Source organism: Astyanax mexicanus, chromosome 23, assembly GCF_023375975.1.
Source record: "Astyanax mexicanus isolate ESR-SI-001 chromosome 23, AstMex3_surface, whole genome shotgun sequence".
NCBI lineage: Eukaryota > Metazoa > Chordata > Actinopteri > Characiformes > Acestrorhamphidae > Astyanax > Astyanax mexicanus.
In genome coordinates this window covers 21,253,780-21,279,924 of record NC_064430.1, presented here as the reverse complement: position 1 = coordinate 21,279,924, position 26,145 = coordinate 21,253,780, and the positions used below count along the sequence as shown (strand labels likewise).

The 26,145-nt window shown below is 37.5% G+C and overlaps 2 protein-coding genes across 4 annotated transcripts; one reads left to right on the top strand and one right to left on the bottom strand.

Moving 5' to 3' along the window:
• The first annotated feature begins 196 nt into the window (after positions 1-196).
• On the top strand, positions 197-5,015 carry mmadhca (metabolism of cobalamin associated Da). Of its 2 annotated transcripts, none has more exons than XM_007228922.4 (7): positions 197-344; positions 1,474-1,513; positions 1,788-1,908; positions 2,055-2,272; positions 4,064-4,285; positions 4,458-4,544; positions 4,678-5,015. In XM_007228922.4, the coding sequence occupies exons 2-7, from the start codon at positions 1,505-1,507 to the stop codon at positions 4,897-4,899; spliced, it is 879 nt and encodes a 292-aa protein (XP_007228984.2). In that variant the 5' UTR covers positions 197-344; positions 1,474-1,504; the 3' UTR covers positions 4,900-5,015. The 2 variants fall into 2 exon arrangements, with proteins under 2 accessions (XP_007228984.2, XP_049327084.1); XM_049471127.1 differs by having other exon boundaries at positions 1,764-1,908.
• A 1,481-nt stretch (positions 5,016-6,496) lies between these two features.
• cep70 (centrosomal protein 70) lies at positions 6,497-25,818 on the bottom strand. Of its 2 annotated transcripts, XM_015603234.3 has the most exons (18): positions 25,694-25,818; positions 23,245-23,356; positions 22,730-22,829; positions 21,029-21,152; positions 17,947-18,127; positions 15,997-16,172; positions 15,087-15,146; positions 14,555-14,669; positions 14,282-14,370; positions 13,740-13,817; positions 13,503-13,590; positions 12,260-12,358; positions 10,600-10,764; positions 10,341-10,490; positions 8,786-8,954; positions 7,122-7,236; positions 6,931-7,010; positions 6,497-6,645 (listed from the first exon to the last, which is right to left on the bottom strand). In XM_015603234.3, exons 2-18 carry the CDS (start codon positions 23,254-23,256, stop codon positions 6,575-6,577), a joined length of 1,872 nt encoding a protein of 623 aa, XP_015458720.3. In that variant the 5' UTR covers positions 23,257-23,356; positions 25,694-25,818; the 3' UTR covers positions 6,497-6,574. The 2 variants fall into 2 exon arrangements, with proteins under 2 accessions (XP_015458720.3, XP_022521133.2); XM_022665412.2 differs by lacking the exons at positions 23,245-23,356; positions 25,694-25,818 and adding an exon at positions 22,928-23,216.
• Between the last annotated feature and the right edge of the window lie 327 nt (positions 25,819-26,145).

The window sequence follows — 26,145 nt, the reverse complement described above, 5'->3', positions numbered from 1 at the left end:
AGGGCTTTTATTTTATACGTTTTTAGTGCTAGTTGTAATAACAGCGGGCTTTTATTTTGTCAGTTTTTAGGGCTGGTTTTAATAACAGCAGGCTTTTATTTTGTAAGTTTTTAGTGCTGGTTTTAATAACAGCAGGCTTTTATTATGTAAGTTTTTAGTGCTGGTTTTAATAACAGCGGGCTTTTATTTTGACAGTGTGCGGACGTGCTGCAGTGTTGAATAGCGAAGGCTGATGAAAGCAGGGGAACAGCGGCGCTGCTGTGAAGAACACTGTGTTCTCTGGTTTTATAAGATGATAAATACTTATTTTACACGCTGAATAATCAGTACAGCGGGCCGCTGAGGTAATATTTGTATTATATATTATTAATTATATTTATTTTATTAAAAAAGTGAAAGTGACCGAAGCTTGGCGAAAACAGAGGCTAGCTTAGCATAACACTTAACCTAGCTGTGTAATTTGATCTGTGTTTGTTTTGGTCAGAGTGATCAACACTAACTTTAATTTAATACCATGTATTAACAAAAACACACACCCAGTTATAGAATTACTTGTGTTTATTTGTGTAAACTAAGTACAGGGTTTTTCACAAAGGAAAATGTGTTATTTTTTAGAATCGTTACATACTTTTCACCTTTTTTAACGGCTGGTTTAATATGTGGTTTCATTATTTGTTGCTGTTTTTTCGTTTTTCTCCTCCACCAATATTACCAATATTACTCTCAGCAACACATGTTATATGTTAATTAATCCACAACACTTTTTACCGGAGCAAAATAACAGTCTGCACTAAAGCTAAAACACTTCCCCTCTCCTTTGGGCCTCTATCAATTGCAGATCTTTAGGCCGTTGCTTAAAGGAACCTACATTGGTCCTTAAAAATGTGTGTACTATTAAAAAAAGAATGATTTATAAAGGTTAGTTCTTACATAACTACTTAACAAAAAAAAAATGTAAAAAGAATGGTCAAAGACTCCTTCAACCTTACATACAGCTTTTATATTAAACCCCTCGTAGTTCATTAAACGAAGTGTAAATTAAATATTTAAAAAAATCACTGCCACGTTCTTTACAGGTTTCTGACGGAAGCAAACGATTTCCTTTATATGAGGGAATGAGACAAAAATATCAAACTACAAGACTAATCGAGGAAAATAATCCAATATCTTATATTTGTGGCCAAGAAATTAAGTTTTAGGTCAGATTCATGCATAAATATAGAAACTTCTAAATGGTTCACAAACTGTTGAGCACCATTGTATTTTTAATACAAAAAGGAAAATCAGAGGCACATTATATCTGCCCTGTATAATTTATTTTATTCCAGTATTAAATATAAGAAGGGTTGGATTATTAGTGTCTGATGAGCTTTCTTTGTTTTAATATTGCAGATATATATTATGTATATAGTATATTGTGGAGCCCCATTTTACTATATAGATTATTTATTTCTCCTATTTGTTTCTTTACAGGGGGCTGTATTTGAGGGCTGCAGCCTCGGACATGGCGAACGTGAGTTTGATTTTTACTCTACTTTCAGTTTTGTGATCAAAACACAGACTTAAAACTTTATGTAATCGTTAAAGCACTGCTATAAAATGACCCTACCTGGAATTAACACCTTATTGTGGCCAATACTAATGACATGAACTAAACATTCATTATTTTCATAACAGTTAATAAAATACATTAATACTAATTTAGGGTAGCTTTTGTGTGCAGGCAAGAACTATACAGTGTGTGTGTGTGTGTGTGTTAACAGTGTTTCCTGTGCTGTATTGCTCAGGTGCTCTGCAGAAGGGGCGTCCGGGCTGTAGCAGGGAGGGTTGTGTCCTGCAGAGCTTTCTCCACAGCCGGATCCTCCGGATCAGATGAGCCTTTTATAGCAGTTTCCTCTCAAGATTCAGGTACACTAAGAGGATGTACAGGCCATTACTACACCTCCCTTCTTCTTTCATTCATATAAATAAAAAATGGACCTTTCTTGTGCTTCAAATTTTATATTTAAAGGGTTTAATAAGTGTGTGTGTGTGTGTGTGTGTGTGTGTATTAGGCCCCAGAACTGTGTGGCCTGATGAGACCATGGGCCCATTCGGCCCTCAGGACAAACGCTTCCAGTTGCCGGGCAACGTGGGTTTTGATTGCCACCTCGGGGGAATGGGGGATCAGAGATTGGGTCTTAAGCACCGGGTCGTTCCTGACGTCCTCTCAGCTCCATCCAGCAGCGACCGACATGAGTTTATTCTAGCACAGTTTATTAATGAATATCAGGTGGGAGACAGTTTTGACATGTTTTCACCATTAAATTAATTAAATATCCTAACTGTATTATTTTTTTCTTTCATTATTATTTTTTTTTTAACAAAACAAAAACAAAACACATTAACCTCAGCAGTACTACTCTGGTCACACACATCTCTGCACAGCAAGTTTAGTAATAACAGCAGTTAGGGGTGGGAATCGTTTACTATCTCACGATTCGATTCGATTCCGATTTTGGGGGCCACGATTCGATTCAAAATCGATTTTTGATTCAAAACGATTTGAATTATAAAAATTTCTGCTTCTGGCTTATGAATCTTATTGAAAAAAAACCCTCCATAATATACACTGGTCCTGGAGCAGGTAATGTGTTACAAAAACAATAAAATGTGCAGGAATGTGGGTCCTCAGTGACAGAGGAATCACTGGGATATCACAATGACGTTAATGAACAATAAATAAATAATAAATAACACTGCTTTATTACCAGGCTACTAGCGGTGGTGTGTAGGTGACGCTGCTGGGCTGATGTGATGATAGCAGTGGAGCGCTAAAGTTCAGGAGCAGCTGCTGATTAACTAGTTAATTTAAGGTCGTTGTATTTCTTCAGAAAGGGGGCAGGAGGTGGAGAAATTAATTCATATGGTCCATTCCTTAATTCCTCTGTGATGAGGAGCTGAAATTAGCTCTGATTAGCTTATTGTATTTTTCCGTTCCGCCTTAAATGCTGCAGCCCGCTGCCACCTGTAGCGTTATTTAAGGTGGAACTGGAAAGTTAGCTAGTTAGCTAGCTAACAGTTACTGAAACTAACTACTAGCGATCTTTTTTATGCTTGTTATGAAGCATTCTGCCATAAAACATTGAAACTACACGTTAATCTAATGTAATATAGTGCTTGTTCTGCCATCTTACCGGTGATTCTCAAACACCTACGCTCTGTGTGGGTCTGGAAGATCTCCGTTTGAAAGGACAAGCGCTATCCCCAGGGTTGCCAGGTCCAACAAAAATACCCAGCCCAAAATCAGTCTAAAACCCGCCCCTCAGAATCGATTTTGGGACATTTTAAATCGATTCTGAATCGTAGTAAATGAGAATCAAGATTCTTATGTGAATCGATTTTTTGGCACACCTCTAACAGCAGTAGTTTTATTTATGAATGTACCTCAGCACTTCTTTTCAGGAAGAGCATGCCAAGTAGTGTTAAAAAAAATCATGTTAAAGTAAACACTATAATATTAGATTAGTCATTGTTCAGTATAAATGAGTCTGTCTTTTCACTTATTTGACTCAATGTCAGAATTATGTCTTTATAAATTTGGTTGCTAAATAATTAATGTATCCTAACTATTAAGTGACAATTACTGGTGACTAGAAATTTACTTTAAATTGTACCACAGTTACTTCTGACCCTGCAATGTGATTGGCTGAGAGGCGTTCTGTGAGTGCCCTTATCAGCCGGTAATGCACTGTAACCGAAGCTTTCCGTGTATTACTCCGCCACATACAGCAACGATGCAGTGTGTCCTTTTTAACTTAAAATCTTTCAATAAACAGCAATAATAATGGAACTGTGGTATAATCACAATAATACACTCGAGGTTTGTGCTATAATGTGTAATATTGGCACTGCTGTGCTGATGTACGTCTGCAGCACAGCAGTTATAGCACTTCCTCTTATGTATTATTGCTTAAATAATGTAAAAAAAAAAAAAATTAATTAATGACCACTGGCTATTTTATAAGAATCACCCACCTTCTGTCTGTTGATCTGACCCTGTTTGTTTGTTGTTTTTTCGCAGAGTAAAGAAGTTTCTCTGTGGCTTCAGAGAGTGAGTAAAGCAGAGCAGTATTTTCATCACTCTGATGTGGAGTGCTCGATGCACTCCTGCCCTCAGCTGCTAAAGCAAGAATTAGAATCCTTTTTCCCAACTCTGCCTGCTAGTGCCATTACTGTCGTCACTGTAGTGCAGAAACCGGCGACTGAAGCAGAAGAGCTGGACAGGGAACAGCTGCTAAATAAAGTGAGTGACCTTCTGAGATATTAAATAGGCCTTCATGATGAAGTAATAATTAAATTTAGTACACAATACTATAGACTGTCTGCTTAATTCACATGTAACAGGTTGTATTAAGTGTACACAGTTAGTATAGAATAAAACTACATTCAGTAAATGTGTGAATGTTCCTCCACAGTTTGTCAGCGGTGCTAAAGAGATCTGTTTCATGCTGTGGAGGGAGGGGTACTGGGCCGACTTCATAGATCCCTTATCTGGAAATGCTGTAAGTACTGATGAGAATTAAATCACTCAATGAGTATACTCTTACATCATACACCAAATGTTTATAGATAGTCCTTTTGCACCATAGAAAATGATGATCAATAAAAACATCTACCTTTTTCTCCCTCCATTAGTTTTTCGGAGCGAAGTTAAGCGACTCCATTCTGCAGCCAGAGCAGCAGCAGCGCGGTCATTCAGGCTTCCACATCGAGGACCTGGCTTCCTGCATGGTCATCCGGCACATCCTCAAGGACACGCCCACATTTGTGGGAACACTAATCACTAACGCACCTTCTAATAGTCGCATCATGACGCGACTCAAAGGACAGTCGGCTGACTCGGAAGAAACAGATTAGATTGAGACTTCTATGCACAATGTCTGAATATGACACTCTACTAATATTTTACTGTTTTTTTATGGCTTGAATTGTAGGGGATGCTGTGAATAAAACCCAAACAGGCCTGTTATTGAGATGATTGCTAATGTTAGTAGTGTAGTAAGTTATTATATAGGACCTGGCTCATGGACCTGGCTTGTAACTACCTCACTTGATCACTCACTCGCTCGCTCACTCACGTTCAGCAGGCGAAAGTCTCTAGACAAGGTGGTGCTACGTTTGGTGCTTTAAATCAGTGACACTGTGTGTCCTTTTATATTCGTATACTGATACTGGAACCTTGAGACTTTCTTTTGTTCAGTTCTTCATCCATCATAAATCAAAACGTTAGTGACAGCAGGTGATTTATTTTTAAATATTAAATAATAAAGATTTAAATATTTAAAGATCGACTCAGGTCGCATGGAAACTGTGAAATCCTAATAAATGTTATTTTAAAATCTAAATGTAATATTACCTGATTAAATTTGTGAACTAAAATTTAACTTAAGGTCATTTAAGGACCATTACAGATTATATTTTCTGTAGTAACTTATGACATGGTTAGGATGTATCATCAGATATTAAGGAAACATGCTGAGTTTAAGCACTGGCAGCTCTCATTAGCAGAGCTTGAGCCAGTATTTTCTTATTTGAACTTTGTGGTACAATACGGAAATCTGTGTGGGTTGTGGCCTGCAAATCTTCCCACTGTCTCATTTCCACAACTGAGTTGCCAGGAATAGAACAAAACAGCATGCAAACAGTGTGCAGCAGCCATGCAAACAGGCTAGCTGGTTATATTGGTAACACTTTACATTAAGTGTTGACTTACTAACATGAATTAATGCATTAGTTACAATGAATAAGACTTGAGGTAATACATTAACAAAGCTTAGGTAATGTTAATTAAACACAGAACAACACCATTAATGTGTTATTTTCACATGAAATGTAGATAAACTAATGTTAGAAGTGAAGCATTTGTTAAGATGAATAATAAATCATAATTAGTAAGCAACAAGCAACTGCGATACTTAATCTTCTTGTCATTTGCTTATGTACTGCAGTTATGCATACGGTAGTCAAATGATTCACTTGTAATGTGAAAGTAACATTAATTAATGCCGTTGTTCCGTGTTTAATTAACATTACCTAAGCATTGTTAATGTATTACGTCATGTCTTATTCATGGTAATTAATGCATTAATTCATGTTAGTTAGTCAACACTTAATGTAAAGTTTTACCGCTATGTTTTTGTTAAACGGGTAATCATTGAGCTTCAGTACAGTTTGCTAATCACTATAGATTATTTACCACCAACACAACTACTAGCTTAATAAGGACGCGCACTTATGTTCACTGCTACAGACTATGACTTGTCGTTACTGTGTATCAATCTGGCAACCTGTGTGAGTTTCACGTCTGGGGAAAAGCGAGTGGCGCAGGAAACGCTATCCAGTGTTTGGAAATTGGACTCCTGTATCTATTTCACACACTCACTTCTATTTATGACTATTTGTTCCTTTAAGTCTGAAAGACTAGAAATTGTCAAAAACACAAACAGCTATAAACTGAAAATTATTAATTGTTATTTAATAAAACCAAAATATAAAAACACACCAAGTGAAAAACAACAAGATTTTGACATTTTCAGTCATTTTGCTGATTGCATGATTTCAGTGACCTCACTATTGGAAGAACATCATCCAGGCTTTCTGCATCTGAAAACAACAGAATATCACATTAAGAATCTTCTGAAAGAAGTATATATAGTTGACAACCGAATTATTGAACACTTATCAAGCATAACATTAGGATATAACTGTGTTTCTATACCCATTATTCATTTTTCAGCTTTTTTTAATAGGTGTAGAAACAAGAAGGGGGGTCATAATGATAAGCTTGATCGGTATATATTCAAACTGATATGTCTATCTGCATGTCACTGCAGAACTGACCATAACTAGTAACCACCCCGTCTCCTCTATAAAACAACTGTTGCCCACCTAAGAGATCCAGCAGATCCAGAATCAGTGAGTGGAATGCAGGAAAGAATTCTTCATGATCCTTCAGCTTCATAATTATGCTGAATAAAAAAAACACAAAGTGCATTATTGTAATCACACAGGATACGTCAATCAGTTAAAATTACGTATAAACTACAGTACAGAGTGTAGTTTGTAGGCTGCAGCTGTACTTGTCTATGTCGTTGGTCCCGAGCAGATCATGCAGTTCTTGGTTGGATAAGGCAGCAGTAGAGGACACGACTCTGGCCACCATGTTGACCACCTCACTAGGGGGTGCTTTTCCATCTAACACACAAAAACCAACAATGAATTAGGACAGAAGCCCTAGCACTCAGACTATAAAATACACGGAAGGTAAGGTATAATCCAATATGATGCATCATGGATGCAAAGCATAATGCCATTCATTACATATAAATTCAATTTAAGTTTAGACAGCTAAAAATGGAACTTACCAAATGGTAAATTTATTGAAATTGTCCTGTGATATAGGGAATATTAAATAATGCAAACATTTTGAATTATTTAATAATCAAATGACAAATTGGTCGATTAAACATTGCCTGGTCATGTTAAGGAACAACAGAATAAAGTATATTTATACTAGTCATTTACTCATATGGTAATGTAGTTGATTAAACATTGACTGGTCATATAGATTAACTAAAGAATAAAAATAAAAATATAATGCAATTAAATAATATACAGCTCTGGAAACAATTAAGAGAGCACTTCAGTTTCTGAATCAGTTTCTCTGATTTTGCTATTTATAGATATATGTTTGAGTAAAATGAACATTGTTTTTTTGTATAAACTACCAACAACATCTAACAAAATTTCTCCCAAATCTCAAATAAAAATATTGTCATTTAGAGCATTTATTTGCAGAAAATGAGAAATGGCTGAAATAACAAAGAAAAGATGCAGAGCTTTCAGACCTCAAATAATGCAAAGAAAACAAGTTCATATTTATAAAGTTTTAAGAGTTCAGAAATCAATATTTGGTGAAATAACCCTGTTTTTTAATGCATCTTGGCATGTTTTCCTCCACCAGTCTTACATGCTGATTTTGGATAACTTTATGCCACTCCTGGTGCAGAAATTCAAGCAGTTCAGTTTGGTTTGATTGGAGTGATCGTCTATCCTCATCTTGATTATATTCCAGAGGTTTTCAATTTGGTAAAATCAAAGAAACTCATCATCATTAAGTGGTCATGATTCAACATTGTCAGATCATGTTGGAAAACTGAAGAATGCTAAAAATCTAAATTAGACGGTTAATCAAATGGTAAATTAGCCAATTAAACATGGTCTGGTCATGTAGAGGAACTGAAAAATGTATAATATTTGAATTAGTCAATTTATCAAATGATAAATTACTCGATAAATCATTAACCATAGAAAGAAACTATAGAACGTAGAAAAGTTCCATTTCTTGATTCATCTAATCTAAAGTTAACAGATTAATAAATATCTGATCATTAGAAATGTTTCTTTTGGAAAACAGTAGTTACAGGTGGATTCTCTGTGCTTTTCTGCCAGAATTAGTTCTTTATAACTGTAACTAAATGACACACCTGTCCCTGCTGTGCTGTCTGCTCATGCCCTGAGTCGACAACCTTCATAAAGGAGAATAATTTCACACTGGCGGCTCTACTAATCCAGCCCAAATATCCAGGGCTAGAGTCCAGTCCTGTACTGAATTAAACTCTCACTGGGAATTCTTACAGGAATCTTCTTTTCGTTCAGATCAATGTTTAATCTGGGTCTGGAAATCCAGGCCTAAAGCTGTTTATCCCCTGAGCTGTGTTATTATTAATACTGTGTCACACACCCATATCCAGAATGTCCCTCAGGTTCCTCATGGCGTTGTTCATCTCTCCCAGCTTGGTGTACACCTCATTCATGCGGGGGTAAACACCGCTCAGGCTGGGGGCATCAAAAAGCTTCTGAAAATGAGACACCATGGACTCCAAAGTGTGTTTGGTGGGGCTGCGCAGGATCTGCAGAAACACGATTGAACTTTTAATGTTTCAAAATGTTATTATTTTTGTCAGTTTGTATAGAAATATGGTTTTTTTTGTGGGAGACTGCATTCAAATACTGAAACATCCTCTAGTCACACTTATTTAGCTACCTCAGCAGTGCAACTTTAGTCATAAATGTACCTCAACAGTGATACTTTAGTCATAAATGTACCTCAGCTGTGCTACTTTAGTCATAAATGTACCTTGTATTTTTCAGCTGAAAAACAGCAGTTTATGTAAGGCTAGTACACTCATACAGAGCATGATAAGTAATGCTGAACTATTTCATGTATGTGAGCCATAGACTGTATATAGCTGGACAGAGCATCGTCTCTCAAAAGTGTAGCCCCCACAGGTCGGGCGCCCCCTGCTGTTCGGTTGCAGAAAGCTGTGTAACCCCACCCATCCCCATAGGTTTCAATGGCAAAACAGACAACTTTCAATCACGTTTTTTTCCAATATACTGTAATTCTTCCATCTTTATTTAAATGCAGCAGCTAGTGTAACCTCTGCTTATACTGTCAATTTTTATATCCCCACAGAATTAATTTTTTAATGTTATTCAGCTCTATTCAAAAAGGTGTGGTTATTGTAAAAGGGCTGGGTTACACCTAGCCAGGGCGGGACCATAGACTGTGTAAAGCTCTGTGGAGGCAGCCCTCAGGGGCGGGGTTATTTAAATAAGTAGGCTGTCTCTCCACAGTCTTTTCCCCTTCTCTGGTCTCTACTGCACAGACTTTCAGGATCGCCAACATGGAGGAAGATTTTGGCTTAATTTTCATTAAATGAATGGGAACAGCGACACGGCGTCCATCTTTTTTTACAGTCTCTGATGCGAGCAGAGGGTCAAAAAATGACTTAAAGAAGGTGAAAGAAGGTGCTGTGGTCAGGTGAGACCTTTTGGTTTAAATGCAAAGCACTATGTGTGGCAGAAATCAAACACTGCTCATCAGCATGAATACAACATCTCCACTGTGAAACATGGTGGTGGCAGAATCATGCTGTGGGGAGGTTAAATCTGGTATAAGCTGGTAGACATACCCAAAAAAACTAATTGCAGCAAAAGTGGCTCTACTAAGTATTAATATTTGGGGATGAATAATTTTGCATGTCACACTTTTCAAAGTTGTATTTGATTAAAACCTTATAAAAAGAACAAGGTTTTACTTTACAATTATGTGCTACTTTGTGTTAGTCTATCATGTAAAATCTCAATAAAATACATTTAAGTTTGTTGTTGTAAGGTAGGAAAATGTGAAAAAGTTCAAGGGGTTTAAACACTTTTGCAACCCACTGTAATGCACTGCAATATGTGGTGTTTCGCCATATTGTTTGTAAGCTTTAATGCTATTGGATTCACACCTTGTCATCAGGACACGTTTCGTCCAGCACCATCTCCACCATCAGCATCACATCCTCAACTTTCACAGTGTCGGACCGGGTACCTACTCGATCTTCTGGCTGCCATGGCAACAACCTCTTCACCAGTTTGGCAACAGAACGGTGAAGATCCTGTAAAACAAAACTCAATATTAGCAAAATAAAGGTTTATAAAATTAAGGAGATTTCACAGAAAATACTTTCATTTAAAAATAAATGAATAGAAATATTTGCTTCTCACTGGCAGGAAACTGAGCTGCTGACTCCAGAATTCCAGTGTGGGGACGATGAGCTCCAGCTGCCCCTGTTGGCTGTGGTCTCTGAGGCCATGCCCATCTGCAGGTTGCCTCAGCAATCCGAGTGGAGCCCTCGGATTGGTCAGGACTGCTGCCATATCATTTATGATCTGTATATTTAAACAGTCAAAAGTTAACTACTGTTCACAAACTACTACTGTAACTTTAGCTTAACATTAAAGGCCTCCTTCCACTAAAATTCACTTTTTCTTGTTCTCTGTGAATAGGTCTCTCTGAGTTGTATATGCATGCTGCATATTAGTGCTGGGCGGTATGGCCAAAAATCCATATCACAGTATTTTTTTCAAGATTCTGACAGTTTCACAGTATTTTTATCATATATATATTGTATTATTTTTGCATGACTAGGCTTTAATATAGGTTTGTGAATTACTGTTCTGTTAGAAGTACATATAATATCAAATACTAAGACTTTACATTAAGGCTTTGATTAGTTTTGGGTTTACTTTGTCCCACACAATTACGCAATATATAAAGAAATCAGACTTTATTATCAGAAAAAGAAAAAGCTTAAGAATGTAAACAATATATATTAAAAATAGATACGCTAACAAATTAAACACGGCCTCCTTTACAAAATTAAATATTTTAATAATTAGTTCCATAAACACTATAAACAAAGCTGAAATACTCAATCCTTAAGTATTCAAAGAGATATTTCTCAAAAGTTCTATTGCACAAGTTAGATACAAATTTAATATAAATTTACTATGTTATTCCTGAAGCCATAAGAGGATTACAGCTACAATTTCCTTCTTTCTCCAGTTCACAAATACATTCAAATCATCCTTCAGGCTACAGTATTAATAAATTTAAAAGGGCTGTAGTTACTGCTGTATTTTAATGAGATAAAAACGCTTGTAGAGTGTTGATTTCTCTGCAGGATGGAGCTAAAGCAGAGTTTGACTCTCTTCTTTAATGGTTCTGTTCCGCACAGCTAGTTAATGTTAGCTATCTTGTGTAAGTAACTATATTGCTACTTACCAGCTTACTCAATTTTATATATATATATATATATATAATATATATATAAACTACGTTAGGTGAAGTTTAAGGGTTAACGTTATCTATTTATCTTAATAACTAAGCCTGTATCTCTAAAAACATTTTGTCCTTTAAGTTTTAGAGCTGTAAATTTGACTGTGGGGGAGGAAGGGCAGGTAGCATTCTCTGCTGCAGTGCTGTTAACCAATCAGAGGCGATATGTTTGCATGTATGAATATTTATGAGCAAGAGCCGAAATCCTGTCTTTTTTCAGAGATTCAGTGAAATAAGGCAGGGCTATACAGAAACAAAAACGGCTCACATGGCATTTATTCATACTAAAGACCACAACTAGACATTTTGAAAAAATATATATATATAAACGATGGAATGAGACCTTTAAATTACATTTTGGCAAAAACTAAGATACGTCAGTGTCTGAGGTTTGCTTCTTCACTTCTGTGCTGGAGATAAGACACTAATGCAGCTATCACATGACGAAAGTCTATGTACACCAGTTAGCATGGTGCTAACTGCACGTCTAAATCATCATACGCTCTCTTTAAAATGTGTGGATGGCACAGTGTTGAGTACATTCACCTTCTCTAGCTTGATGGCAGAGTCCGCCTCTTTGCAGCGAGTTTTGACTGCAGACACAACGTGACAAACGTCCTGAACCTTCAGCTCCGAGCAAATCTCCTGAACACAGAATGAACACCGTGGATATTGAGTGATTACATACGATTAATGGACAAAGCATGAACATGGACATTTACTCATTTAACTAATATACACTACCCCCAAGTTTCAGAACACCCATAATGTTCTGTTGTCCAGTAGCAGTGTTGTATGTTCCAGACAATCTGCTTTTTATTCTTTCATTTAAATGTGCCATTTCCATGTGGGTCAGCCAGACCAGATTTTTCCTGTAGCAGTTTTTTCTCCAGTTTCCAAGAGTCTTTTAAAGGTGTAGGAAACAGTACTCACTGCTCTCTGCCTTCATCTCTAATTTCTTCCAAAGAGTTCTACTTTTTATAGTTACAGAATTGTCTGTGTTTCTTTGTCTACTTATTTTTCTTATATCTTTTTTTTTGTTCTAGTTATTATGATGAAAGAGTGAATGTGCTGTGTGTAAGGGTGTAAATGCTGCAGTAGAGTGCACTTTACTATGCTTTACTATAGATAAAGACTTTGGAAATTAACATTTTTAAATCCATTTCAGTTTATTTCTATTGTAACTTACCAGCTATAATAAGTTAACAAATTAATTGTTTAATAAAATCACCCCCTGTTTTTAAAACAATATATGATATTCTGCATTTTTGTAATATACTATTTTTTTGCAATAATAAAATTACTTTATTTTCAGTTTATTTTTTTTCCTGCAAACTTCTGTACACTGGATATTGTACTATATACAGTTATTGACTGAACCTAAAAAGCTTAAATGGAAAAAAAAATATAGAGAAAAAAATAGGGGTGTTCTTTAACCTTTGCCCAATAATGTACATGAAATATACATGGTCATTTATAAGCAATAAACATAAAATGGACATTGAATAGGCATTTACTATTAAGGACAGGGAGTTTCATGGACATTAAACATGAATGAATATGAATAGGATATAATCGTTTATCGGTTATTGACACGAAATGGATATTTATCATTAATAGTCATAGAACAGATCTGAACATTTATAAGGATTGGGCACACAATAGATGGACATGGAATTTTTGATATTATGTAATATTGTAAGTTGGTCATTCAAAGTAATTTGATACTAGTTTATCGAATATGTTGAGTTAAAGAAAACAAGCAGTGTTTGATTGTGCCATCACAGACCTTGAGGTATCTCTGGTTCTGTATGTTCTGCTGATTCTCAGTGCTGGAAGATCCTATGGGTTCCTCTGTTCCCAGTGTCTGTGCTGGCCTGAGAAATAAAAATACAAACAAAACAACAACTCTAGCTCTGAAAGAGTTCAAAGTATTATTGATTTTACTTTAAAATCAACCAAAACAACAGAAAATGAATGAATTTTGTTTTAAATAATCAAATATCAGCACAATCAGCTACCATACCAGATATTACTCTGCTGGATGATCTTATCCATCTGTCTCAGCTGCTGTTTGCAGGACTTCAGCTCCTTTACTGTGGGTCTAAATCAAGAAGACCACAGAAAGAACAAAATCCTAATTATCAATATTTAAAACCAACATTAATTGTTTTTATTCACCAGCTCCTTAGAGTTCATTTTACAACCAAAGCTCTAAAGTGATGGTTACCCAAGGCCATGCCATACTGTTCTGTGCCGATGAGATCTCTTTAGCCCTGTTATAGTTAATTTTTCTATTTCTTGTTAGCATTGTGGCTACTGGGCTAAATCAACATCGCTATGCATTACCATGTTGCCAGCAAGGATCATCCCACATTGCTAACGCAGTGTTAGCATACCAGTTATAGCCCTAGTTCCAGGTCATTAGAAGCACATGCGGTATTACCACTGATTAGCTAGCCAAAAGGCAGATCCCTGAGTCTATAAATCCTCTTACTGAATGGTTCTGTGGCCCCAATCTGTGGCCCAGTGTGTAAACTACAATGACTGAGTAAATAAATGAAGAACCTGGAATCTAGATCCTTTTTGAGCCTCTGGATTTCATTCTTCAGGTCTTCACGCTGAGCCTTGGTCTTCCTCAGTTGCTCCTGGTAAGACTGAGACCAAGACCAAAGTAGATATACCTCAGAAACATCAAACAGCTCTTACTGTATGTTAAAGGTTTTTGTTTCAGTTTATAGAACAACCATATTTTTACTCACAATTAAATTTAGAAAGTGATAAAATCATATGGATTAATTATAGACACTACTAAGCAAATGCATGTATATGACTGGAAACCTTAAGCAGGGCTTTGTAGTTGGAGGAGGCCAGAGCTGAAATGTCTGTGCCGGATTTGTCTGTCGTCTGCGAGTCCGAAGATTCATTCCCACACAAGCTGTTCCTCTGGCCACTCCTTCAGGACAAGATAATAGAGATTAGAGAGGTACAGGGTTTCCTCTCAATTTTACGCTCTACTTAGTTAACTGACTGTTTTCTATATTAAAGATACGAGCTGTACAGGGCTAGGATAGTAATGTTAGCTGAGGTAATTTAGGCTTAGCATTAAAGACTGGCTGCATTTCTCTGTGTACATTTCACTCACATGTGATCTATTGTGGCTTTCTGTCTCTCCATATGGCTTAATTTAATGTAGTAGCAGATTCGTAACAGTGTTAAGAGTCAAGAAGCTCCTGTGTGCTCTGACACACAGTCCTGGTGTCTCTACCTGTCGTTTCAAATTAAAAGCCCATTCAGTTTTGTAACATTGAGGTGGTCTAAAACATTTTAATGATGCCTGGAAAGAAAATAAAAACAGTAAAGACATACTTACTTTAATTTATCTCTTAACTGCTGCATTTGAGATTCATAAACACCAATCACATCCAGGATCCTTTAGAAGAAACAACAGCCTAGTAAAGCCAAGCTCACAAATAACAGTAAACCTTATTAATTAAGCATTTTAAAATATATTCTGTATATAATATATAAGTGCTTTAGACAACACCGAAAGTTTAGAAAGGAAATCAAGAAATAAAAATAATTAAATACTAAATATGTCAGATATTGTTAATGAACAATGTTAAGATTAACCAGGAAAGAGCGATCCCTTTAAAATGTTAAACTGTTAGAGTACAACGTGTTGCTATGGCATTTTAGGTGGTTGTTTTAATGCAAGTGGTCACAAGGTGTTTGTTACACTATTGATATCCTTTTTGCAGTTTCTATGGTGTTGCCAATTGGTTACAAGGTGGTTTATATCACATTGCTAGATGGTTGCTAACCCGACCTGCACCTCTTCAAAAATGCAAGTAGGCTTCATGCAAAACAGACATCCTCAGCTGTCTGCCGAACCTCGCATTCGCTCCCACACATTCCTGCCTTTACAGTTTAAACTGCAGCCCAAAGGTATAAACGGGCTCTGCTGCGCAGTGCAGGTTGGCAGGGCACGTGCGGGCTACGGCGCAGGTTCAACACAGAGGTATACACTGGCCTTAAGAGCAATACTGTTGCCATATGGTTACAAAGTGGTTGCTATGGTCTTGCTAAGCGGTTGTTAAGGGTTTGCTATGGTTTTGCTAAGTTCCTGTTATGGTTTTCTTGCTATAGTATCCCACGTGGAAATCACTCAAATAAGAAGGTCAGGGGGTTCCTCCAGGACCAGGGTTGGGAAGCAGTGCTTGAGGAAACACAGCTTTCAGCTGTATATGTGTGTGTGTGTTTATGTGTGTGTACAGACTCACAGCTGGTCACTTGGGTTGTGTGTCCGGTTGGAGCGCTTCAGAATCTGCTGGAAGGCCTGATTCTGACGAGCGACCCGTCTCTCCTCCTCCTTCACTGCGTAGTACAGCTTCTCCTGCAGGTCAGATACCAGCTCCTTCTGCTCACTTAGCTGCTGCTGCAGGGTCTGACAGCGCTTCTGTACACACACAAAACAAGAAAACATATGTAGTGAGAATATGGTGGGGTTGATACTGAAAAGCAGCTTGTGCTTTTTACAGAAATACATGTTGAAAAGGAAAAGAGGCCTTGTAGCCATGGCTTTTCCAGTGCCAGTGTCTGCATCAAGCTCAAAAAGCAGAAGCCAGGAGGATGCACACTATAAATGGGAATGCTTGCTATCTCTTCATTCACTACTACCATCACAGTGGACTATCTCAACTTAGCCCTCTTGACCTTAACACACATCAAAACATCACAAACTGCTGTCTGTTATGGGTGATGGGATCTTACTGCACACCATCATTATGGACAAAAGGAGCAGGTTTAGTGGCAGGTTGCTGTCACAGAGCTGCTCTTACAGACAGACTGAGGAGATCCTTTGTTCCGTGAGCCAACAAGCTCACAACTGACACTTTATTGTACATCCTGAACTTCTGGACACTCTAGACACTTTACGAAATACCTATATATGCACATGTTTATTAAGTTTTCCCATTATCTGCTAATACCTGTCTTTATCTGATTCTAATGCATATATATTTTTTACACAGATTTTATATTTATCATATATAGGCATATTTCATTGTGACAGTGTATATTTGTTTTAGATTTGTTATTTGTTATTAGATTTTTTTCATCTTTATATGATTTTCATGTATATAAGATTTTTCCTATAGCTTAAGGTATTATTTACAGTGAATATAGTATAATGTATAGTATTTGTTAATAATTGTCATTTTAATTCATTTATGTCTTATGGCAATAAGTGAGATATTAATCTATAGTTGATGGTACCATCTATAGATAATGACTGTTCTGTTTTTGTCACAAGTCTCCTGTAAAAGGAAAATTGTCATGTTCCCAGTTAACAACTTTTGGCTCATAGAACATTTTCTTTACAGTTAAAGCAGCACTAGGTAGGATTTTGTGGATTTTTGATCTTTTTAAAGAATTAAAATTACAGCTGCATTGAGGTGTAATAGGAGGAATAGCGGTGCTCTCGTGTCTGAGCTCAAACCAGACTTTCCGAGGCGGCCGCGACCAACGCTCGCGAGAACTGCGACCTGCTTTCCGACCTTTAGTTCTAACAGTTCTACAAGGACTACTGGTTAATTCTTTACAAACTAACATACAGACTCTCTGGCAGAAGCTGGAAAGAGACCGAACATGTCTGTGAAAGCCAGAAAACGAGAAAGAGAAACTAATCCGCCTAAAACATTTATTACACTCTACAACTGTAGGGGGAGCCTATGAGCACAAAATCTCAATCCTACCTAGTGGAGCTTTAACATAGTTAGATTAGTTCAATCAGTTCAAAGTTTCTTTGAATGTTTTTATTTAACATTATTGTCACTTGTGTCAATGTTTTAATTTTTATTTTTGGGAATGTTACACTTAATGCTTGGATAGCGTTAGCATTTATCTAGCTGGGAATTTTATGTGAGAAACATTCTAATAACGTTGTGATACAACAAATATTTCTGTAACATTACAGGTTAAATTTCCAGGAACCTTTTTAAAATGGTGCCAAATGGTGCAGTTCTTATAACCCTTCTCTGTTAGCTGGGTATAATTCTCATGCAAAATATCCAAAGTATAAACATGTTTGTTAAACAATATCTCAGCATTTATGCTCCATTAAACAATATAAAATCCAAAATGCTCAATAAATACTTTCTTTGGTACCTCTCTATGGTAATAGATGCAGTCTATTGCTAACTGTTAGAAACTACAAACTACAGCTACAGTACCTCCTCCACTCTCTTGTCCTGCTGCAGCTGCTGGAGGCTGCTGTGCTGCTGGGCAGCTTTGCTGACGAAGGAATCTTCCAGGCCCTGCACTTTAACCTTCACGCTGGCCAAGACGCCCTCCAGCTCCTCCGCCCTCTGAGACTGCCGCGCTGCCCGCACCTGCTGCTGCTCCACCTCCTCCCTGCAACAGAGAGTCAGTCAGGTTAGCATCAGAGCTACAGAAGCACTGCAACGCAGTTAGGTTACACGTGGTGTTGGAATCTAAGTTTCTTGGAGAATATACTTTCTACAGAAGGATTTTTAGGCCAAATCCCATTTTACCCCTTGGCCCTACATCAAACCCCTAGCCCTTATGTCTAGGGATGATTTTTTAGCGGAAGAATGTTCCAATTCTGATAAGGGTAAGTGTTAGAGCTAAATGACCCTTCAAACAAAGATTTTCAGAGGCACACACAAAAGAGAGGGCTATGAAAATCACTGCCAAGATGGTGCCACACGTGACCAAAGAAATGCACAAATTTGAGTACACAATTTAGGCATTTTAAAAATGAGGATAAACACTATATTGGATGGAGCTTCATCATTCCAGAGAATACTTATCAGAGAATACCCTTCAAACCCACACCTGGCATGTGGCAACAGGTTCATGTTTATCTGATCCAGGGTCCTATAGTATTTCTCTACAGGGACTAAACAAGCTGTGTGTCAGCAACTGGTGCAAGCTACAAATGCTGAATGCAGCATTTGTTAGAAGGGGTGTCCACACGCATAAATCTGTTTAAAAATGCCTCAGTGGACCACATTTTTGACACTAACATGAATTCAATTCCTGCTAGAGCAGTTCTGCTTCAGTAAGCAGGGAGAACTTTGTGCACCTACATCAGAATCCCACCCCCCCAGCACCAATACCATCCTACCATCTCAGCATACAGGAGATCAGATAACAGCAGGTGGTCAGCACATGCACCAGTCCAGAGGTCTACATTATTAAGTAAGTGGATATCAGACCGAACCTGTAGAGGGGTCTGTCCGATCCCCAGGGAAAGATCAGCACTGTTAAATAATTCACTTCAATGAAATTCATCTAAATTTAAATATTTATGATGAAAGATGTCCAGACACGCACTGGACAAAATGCTAGAGTGCAATATTCGGACAGTCCGTTTGATAGGTCACAGAGAAGCATATTGATGATGGTATTATTACCATAGAAAAGCACTGCACCTTCAGAGTGACTCATTTTGATGGCAAGTGAGAATACAGGTCAGTAAGGTCACCATATCTAAAGCTGAGTATGGGATAGAGGGAATTCTCTGGAGTGATGATGACATGCCACCCTAAACCTCTGGAACGAGTTGGAGCGGCAGAACAAACTGATCATCCAGAAAGCCCAGCAGCGCCTCTACTTCCTGCGGAGACTGAGGAAAGCACATCTCCCACCCCCCATCCTCACCATGTTCTACAGAGGCACTGTAGAAAGCATCCTGAGCACCTGCATTACCGTCTGGTTTGGGAATTGCAACACCTCAGACCGCAAGACCCTACAGCGGATAGTGCGGACAGCTGAGAAAATCATCGGAGTCTCTCTTCCCTCCATCACTGAGATCTACACCACACGCTGCATCCGCAAAGCCACCAGCATTGTGGATGACCCCACCCATCCCTCACACGGACTCTTCGCTCTGATGCCGTCCGGCAGAAGATACAGGAGCATCCGAGCCTCCACTACTAGACTCTGCAACAGCTTCATCCACCAGGCAGTCAGACTTCTCAACGCACAGAGACAGAACTGAACCCCCACCCCACCCACCACTCACCCAACACACTCGCACAAAACTAAACTGTACACCCCCCCCTTTACACAAAACTAAACTGTACACCCCCCCCCTTTACACTCACAAAGAACTGAACTTCACCCACACACACATCCAGTCAGCACACAGAGGCTGACATGACTTTATTTGCTGCACTCTTAAAAACTACAAACTGTACCTCAGTAACTGCTGTGATTATATATGTTCTATATGTTACAGTATGTCACACATCTCTGCACCTTATCCCCACTATACACTTTATTATACCGTATCGGTACTGCACTGTCCTGTCTTTAAATTGTCTCGTCTTTTGTATTTATTGTTATTTAGTGTTATAATTTTATAATTTTACGTTGCACTGTCGTCACTCCTGCATTTTATGTTGTCTATTGCTTGTTGTTCTATGTTGCACCATGGTTCCGGAGGAACGTAATTTCATCACACTGTGTACCTGTACTCAGATGTAATGACAATAAAAGCCTCTTGACTTGACTTGACTTGATCAGTAACTGACCTGACTGATACTGCTGCTCTCATGTGGCTGAATGCAATCTAATACTCTACACAGCAATGTTCCAAATTCTGGCGTAAAGCCCTTTCAGAAGAGAAGAGGTGGTTACTGCATTACAGGAGGACCAATTCCCACTTAATAGCTGAAGAGGCACTAAATATTTAGAAACTAAATAAATGAAAAGACAGAATAATTTAAATTATACAGAATAATTTATTTAATAATTTATTTTAAGTCAAATTGTAGTGTTTCCCCTGAGGAGGCATGAGCTAGTCTTCATCCTCCTGGTGTGTTGGGGCATTACTAGTGATTGGGGGGGTCCTAATGAGTGGGTTGGGTAATTGGCTGTGTAAATAGGAGAGAAATGGTGGAAAATATATATAATATATAAATAAAATAAATTAAAAAAAAAAAGATAAATAAAAAAAAGATTAAAAAAGAAAAGCACTCTCAAGGTTTTGTGTGACCAGAACAGTACGGCTGGAATAAATTAATCTTTAGAATAAAATAATAAAATAAATGTTTTAATGCCATGATATAAGAAATATAATGCAACAGTAGAAAAAAGCGGTAATTTTACTAAATCCAGTGTAAGGCCATGTTTAGTATTTAGCATTTAGCCAGTTGTTTACTTTAGTTCAGTTTCATTTATATATAAAAAATAAATTAATAAAAATTAATGCATCACTACTAATAGTCCTGATTTCAGAAAATAAAAACATGGTTTGGGTAAATAATACTGTAGAACATGTCTTACTTCAGCTGGCTGTTGGACTGAATGAGCTCCTGGATGAGGGCCTGCCTCCTCTCAGAATCTGTCAACATTGTCTTCAGCATGTTCCGCATTTCAGCTGATGATGTTCTCTCCAGCAGAACCAGGTCTAAAGAGCACAAACAATACAGCTTAGATCTGATTAAATAGAAAACTTATCAATACAAACACGGATACAAACAGTCATAGTGTAATGTTGTGCCCAAAACAAACTAAAACTAAATCAGTGTGTCTTAAACCTGGTTTACACAGCAGATCTTTCAATCTGGTCTTTTTTGTTGAATGTGACACAGATATTTGATCTATGTGGCAGTGTGAAATCCAAAGAACACACTGAGTCTAATATTTGATTTGGGCCACTTTAGGTAGATCAGATTTTTGATGCAACACTTTATATGATGTTTAAGTTTCACATTAGCCGCATTACAGGAGCTATTAAGGAGTTTCAGTAGATGAAACCTGGACTTCCATTCAGATTGCAGTTATGGAATCCTGTGATGTTTCATTAGAAACACTGAGTGGTTGTGACACAATCTATGAATTACGTTTAAAAGAAGACTTCACCCCATCTATAGGGCTATTATCTTTTATGAGGTCATTATTCAGCAACTGAACCCCTGTCTCACTGCTGTTGTCCATTTTCCCCTTCTCCTTACTGCCATTTTTTTCCATAAATGACGTAAAAGTCACATACATTCCTGTCTGTCTATTTAGACTGAGTTGCTTTGCTACAAATTAGACAGGTATCAGATTTCAATACCACAATGGAAAATTACCCAAATCGGAACTGAAACTGTCAGTTTTTTGCCTTTTATACTGCCAAACTAAGAACACATCTTTAGCTCTATCCAAGCGGGATTTATTTCTCAGGGGGTCTTGGGGTAATTTGCTCTTTTATAGGGGGGTCCTCTGTGATTTTATTTCTGTTCAGAACGACCATATACGTGTTTTTCTCAGACGTCCTGAGAAAATGACAAGTTAAATTACCTACTTCTTCGGTGAACTCCGTGTTCCTCCGATAATTTTAGTCATGTTCAGACAGACATCTCTGAGTTTCATCTCCTCGCGTCCACTACCATGCATCGTAATTACACTTTGGGCGCATGTTTCCACGGAGATCCACGTAAACACAACAACGAGTAGAAGTGGAGGAGCTACTGAACGCAATGTCATGTGACCGAGAAAACCATAAAACTCACTGAGAAGAGTAGAAGTGTGAAATATTTTTCACAGACAGCCACCTGAGAAACTAATCCTGTCCAAATAGGGCTTATGTCACATACAAGGGAAAAAATCAATTTGGGTCACTTTTATATGCTATTTGTCCACAGCCATAAGTGGTACTAAAATTCGAAATATTTCCTATTTCTAGCAATGCAAGTGAGCCTCAACAGCCAGATCAGAATTAATTTACACCAAGGAGAAGGAAAAAATGTGCGTCAGATATTTATGAAAGGCTAACAAACACCCCTGCACCTCTGTAAGAACTTGTCAATTAACTGATTAGTTGAAACAGGTGTGTTAAGAGAAGAAAAAGCAATAAATGTGCAGAGCAGGGTGAGCCTAGCATCTCTCATAACTAACTAAAGAAGCACACAACACATATCAAATATGTCATTATACCAATAATGGCTGTTTGACAGATTCTGAAGTGAACTACTCCTTTAAAAACTAGACTTAGAATACCTGCCAGGTTCTTGTTCTCTGTTGGATCCGCAAAGCGAACAGGTTTGAAACCATGATGTTGCAGCATCCGATTAACAGCGTCCCAATCCGTCTGCTCCTGCTGCAAATTAAAATCAAACACCTCAATCATTACACAGTTTCTTACCAACACTGCTGAGATTCAGAATGGAAAGATTTGTGCAGAGCATCAGTAGCTACCTGAAACTGACTGTAGTTCCACAGAAAGACATACGTCTTATCTCTAGCATGAAGCCGAACAGTCAGAGCTGTCCTGTCCATCTCTTCTCTACACCTTCACTCAACTGACCTAAAAACTACTGCTTTTGACTGCTTTTATGGAAAATACAGAACACAGTATACAGGTGACTGCTCTCTTCTGCTAGGTGCCCAAGCCGAGTTCCTCTGCTCCTCTGGGGACCAGGCTGGTGTACAGCCCTTCATTTAAAGGGAGGCTGGTGCAGATCGGATTACAACACATGGCTGCTCAGTGAATGGGTAGAAAAGATGCAGCTCACCTTTTCCATCATAGTGTCCTCTTCCTCTCTGAGGGGATCTCTTCTGTTGCACAGGTTAGAAGATTTGACCACCCTTATAACATCCTCTCACCTTTTTGGAGTGGGAGAGTTTCTGAAAAAATACATCTTAGAATCAGTGAAGTAGTAAACTCTCAGAAAAATCAAGAAACTACACAGCAGCAAAGAAAGTTCATTTATACAGCACTTTCATTCAACGGTCATTCAAAGTGCTTTACAAATTAGACAATTCAAAGAGAGTCACATAAACATGCAAAAGAATGACATAAAAAATAAAAATGGAAATAAAAATAAAATAAAAATGAGAACAATAATAAAACATGATTAAAACAATACATTTAAAAGAAGGAAAATTAACGAAATTAATTAGAATAAAAGTGCTGTTACAGCTAGAAAAAGACATTTCTAACAGAATTAAATTTTAATGTTTGACAAAGTTAGTTTAAGATTGACAAACCTTAACCCTACACCTGTCTTCTGATTGTTCTATGAAATGTTAATTAAATGACTAATGACTAATTTGCCTTATAATGTAATGCATATATGCATTTATCCACTAAAATAGATTTTAAAAATACATTTTATGCCCAACATTGCTCTTACAAAAACTAGATAATTTGACCATAATTAGCCCAGACCTATCAACACTGTACTGGCCTCCAGTCAAATTCTGCATAGACTATAAAATTCTCCTGTTTACGTTTAAAGCCCTGAGTATTTGCAAGCCCTCATCTCTTATTATGAACAGTCACAACAACATAAATCACAGGGAGCTGGTTTCCTAGAAGTTTCCAAAAACCCTTTTATAAACCTCAACAACTCTGGAATAACCTTCCAGAAAATGTTCAGGGCTCAGATAGTCTCATTCTCGGAAGTCTAGTTCAAAAACGTACTTGTTTAGTTTAGCTTTTGGTAATTAATGTTCCCCTTAGATAAGGCTGCAGATCCAGGGGTTCATGGACAGAGGGAATTGTGGTAAACTGAGATGCTGGTGCTGTTGTTCTCCCACTGAACGTGGTCACTCAGGTTTGTGGACGGTGGAGTGGGTGGTTGCCGGTGTTTCAGGGTGCCTCTGTGTCTATGTTACCTTCTGGCTCTCTCCCTGTCATATAGTTTGCTCTCCATAAATCCAGTCAAAATTCATTTTGACTTCCTACCTTCTTTCAAGTTATTGACTGCCAACCTGTCCAGACTGACACTAATGGATGTTTGACCCTCAGGTCGACCCTTAGGTTCTCAGGTCACCTGTGTGGCCTGATGGAAGTCCCCGTAGATCAGGTTTCCCCATCACCCAACACACATCAGCTGTCCATTGTTCAGTTTTTGCCACCTGCATTGGACAAGTTGCTCACTCTCCACTACCGATTACATCCAAGTTTGTATGATACTCTAACTAAGAATTTTCTAACCGCTTCCACTGCTGGTGTGGCTATTTATCTGAATATAACAACCATAGAATGACTATTTAACAACCAATGATTAAGTTCTGACCAGAGGAGAATGGGTCCCCCTCCCCTATATATTAGCCTTGATAGTATGTGTGATAGTATATGTGATATAAGGTACTCCTTTATCTCTGAGGGAGTTTTTCCTTGCCTCCGTTGCTCGCTGGGGGTTCTGTATTGTATGTCCAATGTTGTCTGATTCTCTGTCCTGTGATCACATTTCTGTTAAGCTGCTTTGTGACATCAGTTGTAATACAATCGCTTTATAAATAAAAAGTGATTTTTTTTATTTGACTCTTAAAACTAGGTGATCTAACACTGTTTATCGTATTGTTATGATTATTTTGTAACGATATCAGTATATAAAGACCTAATGTTTGTTTTGTTTGAGTCCTGATAAACTGTACATTTGTAATGATTGAATCATTAATCAAATTTGATGAAAGGAGGATAATACCGTATGGGAGAGAGAATACTAAATAACCTAGGTTATATATTCGATTTTGCACTACTAGTTAATGTAGTCACCACCACTATGAACAGTTATTACACCGAACCTTATAGTTATATTTATTCATATTATATTCATAATGTATTTCTATTTAATCGTAAAGTTGATGAATTAAGTAAGATAGATAAAACAATGTGCAAACTTTTATAAAACATTAAACAAGTTACTTAGTAATTTAACCCTGCTATTAGCTCAGTCAAGCTGTAGCTCAGCTGCAGATATAACGTTACGTGAGTTTAGAAAACCTGTTGTTTATCTGAAAACAGTAGATTAACACTAACGTTAATTAGGCTATCTGAGCTATAGTTCACCTAATCTAACAGTTAGCTCAGTTAGCTCTAAACCTACAGCTGCTGCTGTCAGCTAGGTTAGTTAGTTATCTTAGCTTAGCTTAGCTCACACCAGCGTTTTACTGCATGAGACGGATTTTAAGTTAATTTATTAACATAAGCGGGAATACTGAGACTAGTCCTACCTTAGAAAGTTACGGGAGGACCATCGTTTAGTTTAAGGTCGGTTTTATTTCTCTGACCCGCAAACAGAGAGCGCTTTGTTGGGGTTTTCAAAATAACTGCAAAAGTGACACATGAGCTCGATTCCGGAAAACGGACCAATAGAGGACAAGATAGCCGAAGCCACGCCCCCTGTCCGTTCACCGCGCGCTCTGACTAAAAAATAATTAATTTTTCTTTAAAATAATGTGTTAAATCTGTGTACAAATTACAGGACTATTTTGTGTTTAACAACCCAGCGCCTATTTTTATTTTATTATTATTGTACAGATTTGCAGTTTGCTGTGTGATACCTTAGTTTTTTAAGTATTTCATTATCCTTTTTTATTATTTTATTTTTTTTCTCCTTTTTGTATATGCTTTTGGAATAAAAAAATATACAGTGTTTTTACTTTGTAATTTTAATCACATGAAA

Excerpts from the sequence above, each read along its gene's own strand:
- mmadhca (XM_049471127.1), top strand. Across the intron at positions 1,909-2,054 it reads AGTTTCCTCTCAAGATTCAG|GCCCCAGAACTGTGTGGCCT; the intron begins GTACACTAAGAG and ends TGTGTGTATTAG. Across the intron at positions 2,273-4,063 it reads AGTTTATTAATGAATATCAG|AGTAAAGAAGTTTCTCTGTG; the intron begins GTGGGAGACAGT and ends GTTTTTTCGCAG.
- cep70 (XM_022665412.2), bottom strand. The coding sequence starts at position 23,008 with ATGGACAGGACAGCTCTGACTGTTCGGCTTCATGCTAGAGATAAGACG. Across the intron at positions 22,830-22,927 it reads GGAACTACAGTCAGTTTCAG|CAGGAGCAGACGGATTGGGA; the intron begins GTAGCTACTGAT and ends TTTAATTTGCAG. Across the intron at positions 16,173-17,946 it reads AGGACAAGAGAGTGGAGGAG|AAGCGCTGTCAGACCCTGCA; the intron begins GTACTGTAGCTG and ends GTGTGTGTACAG.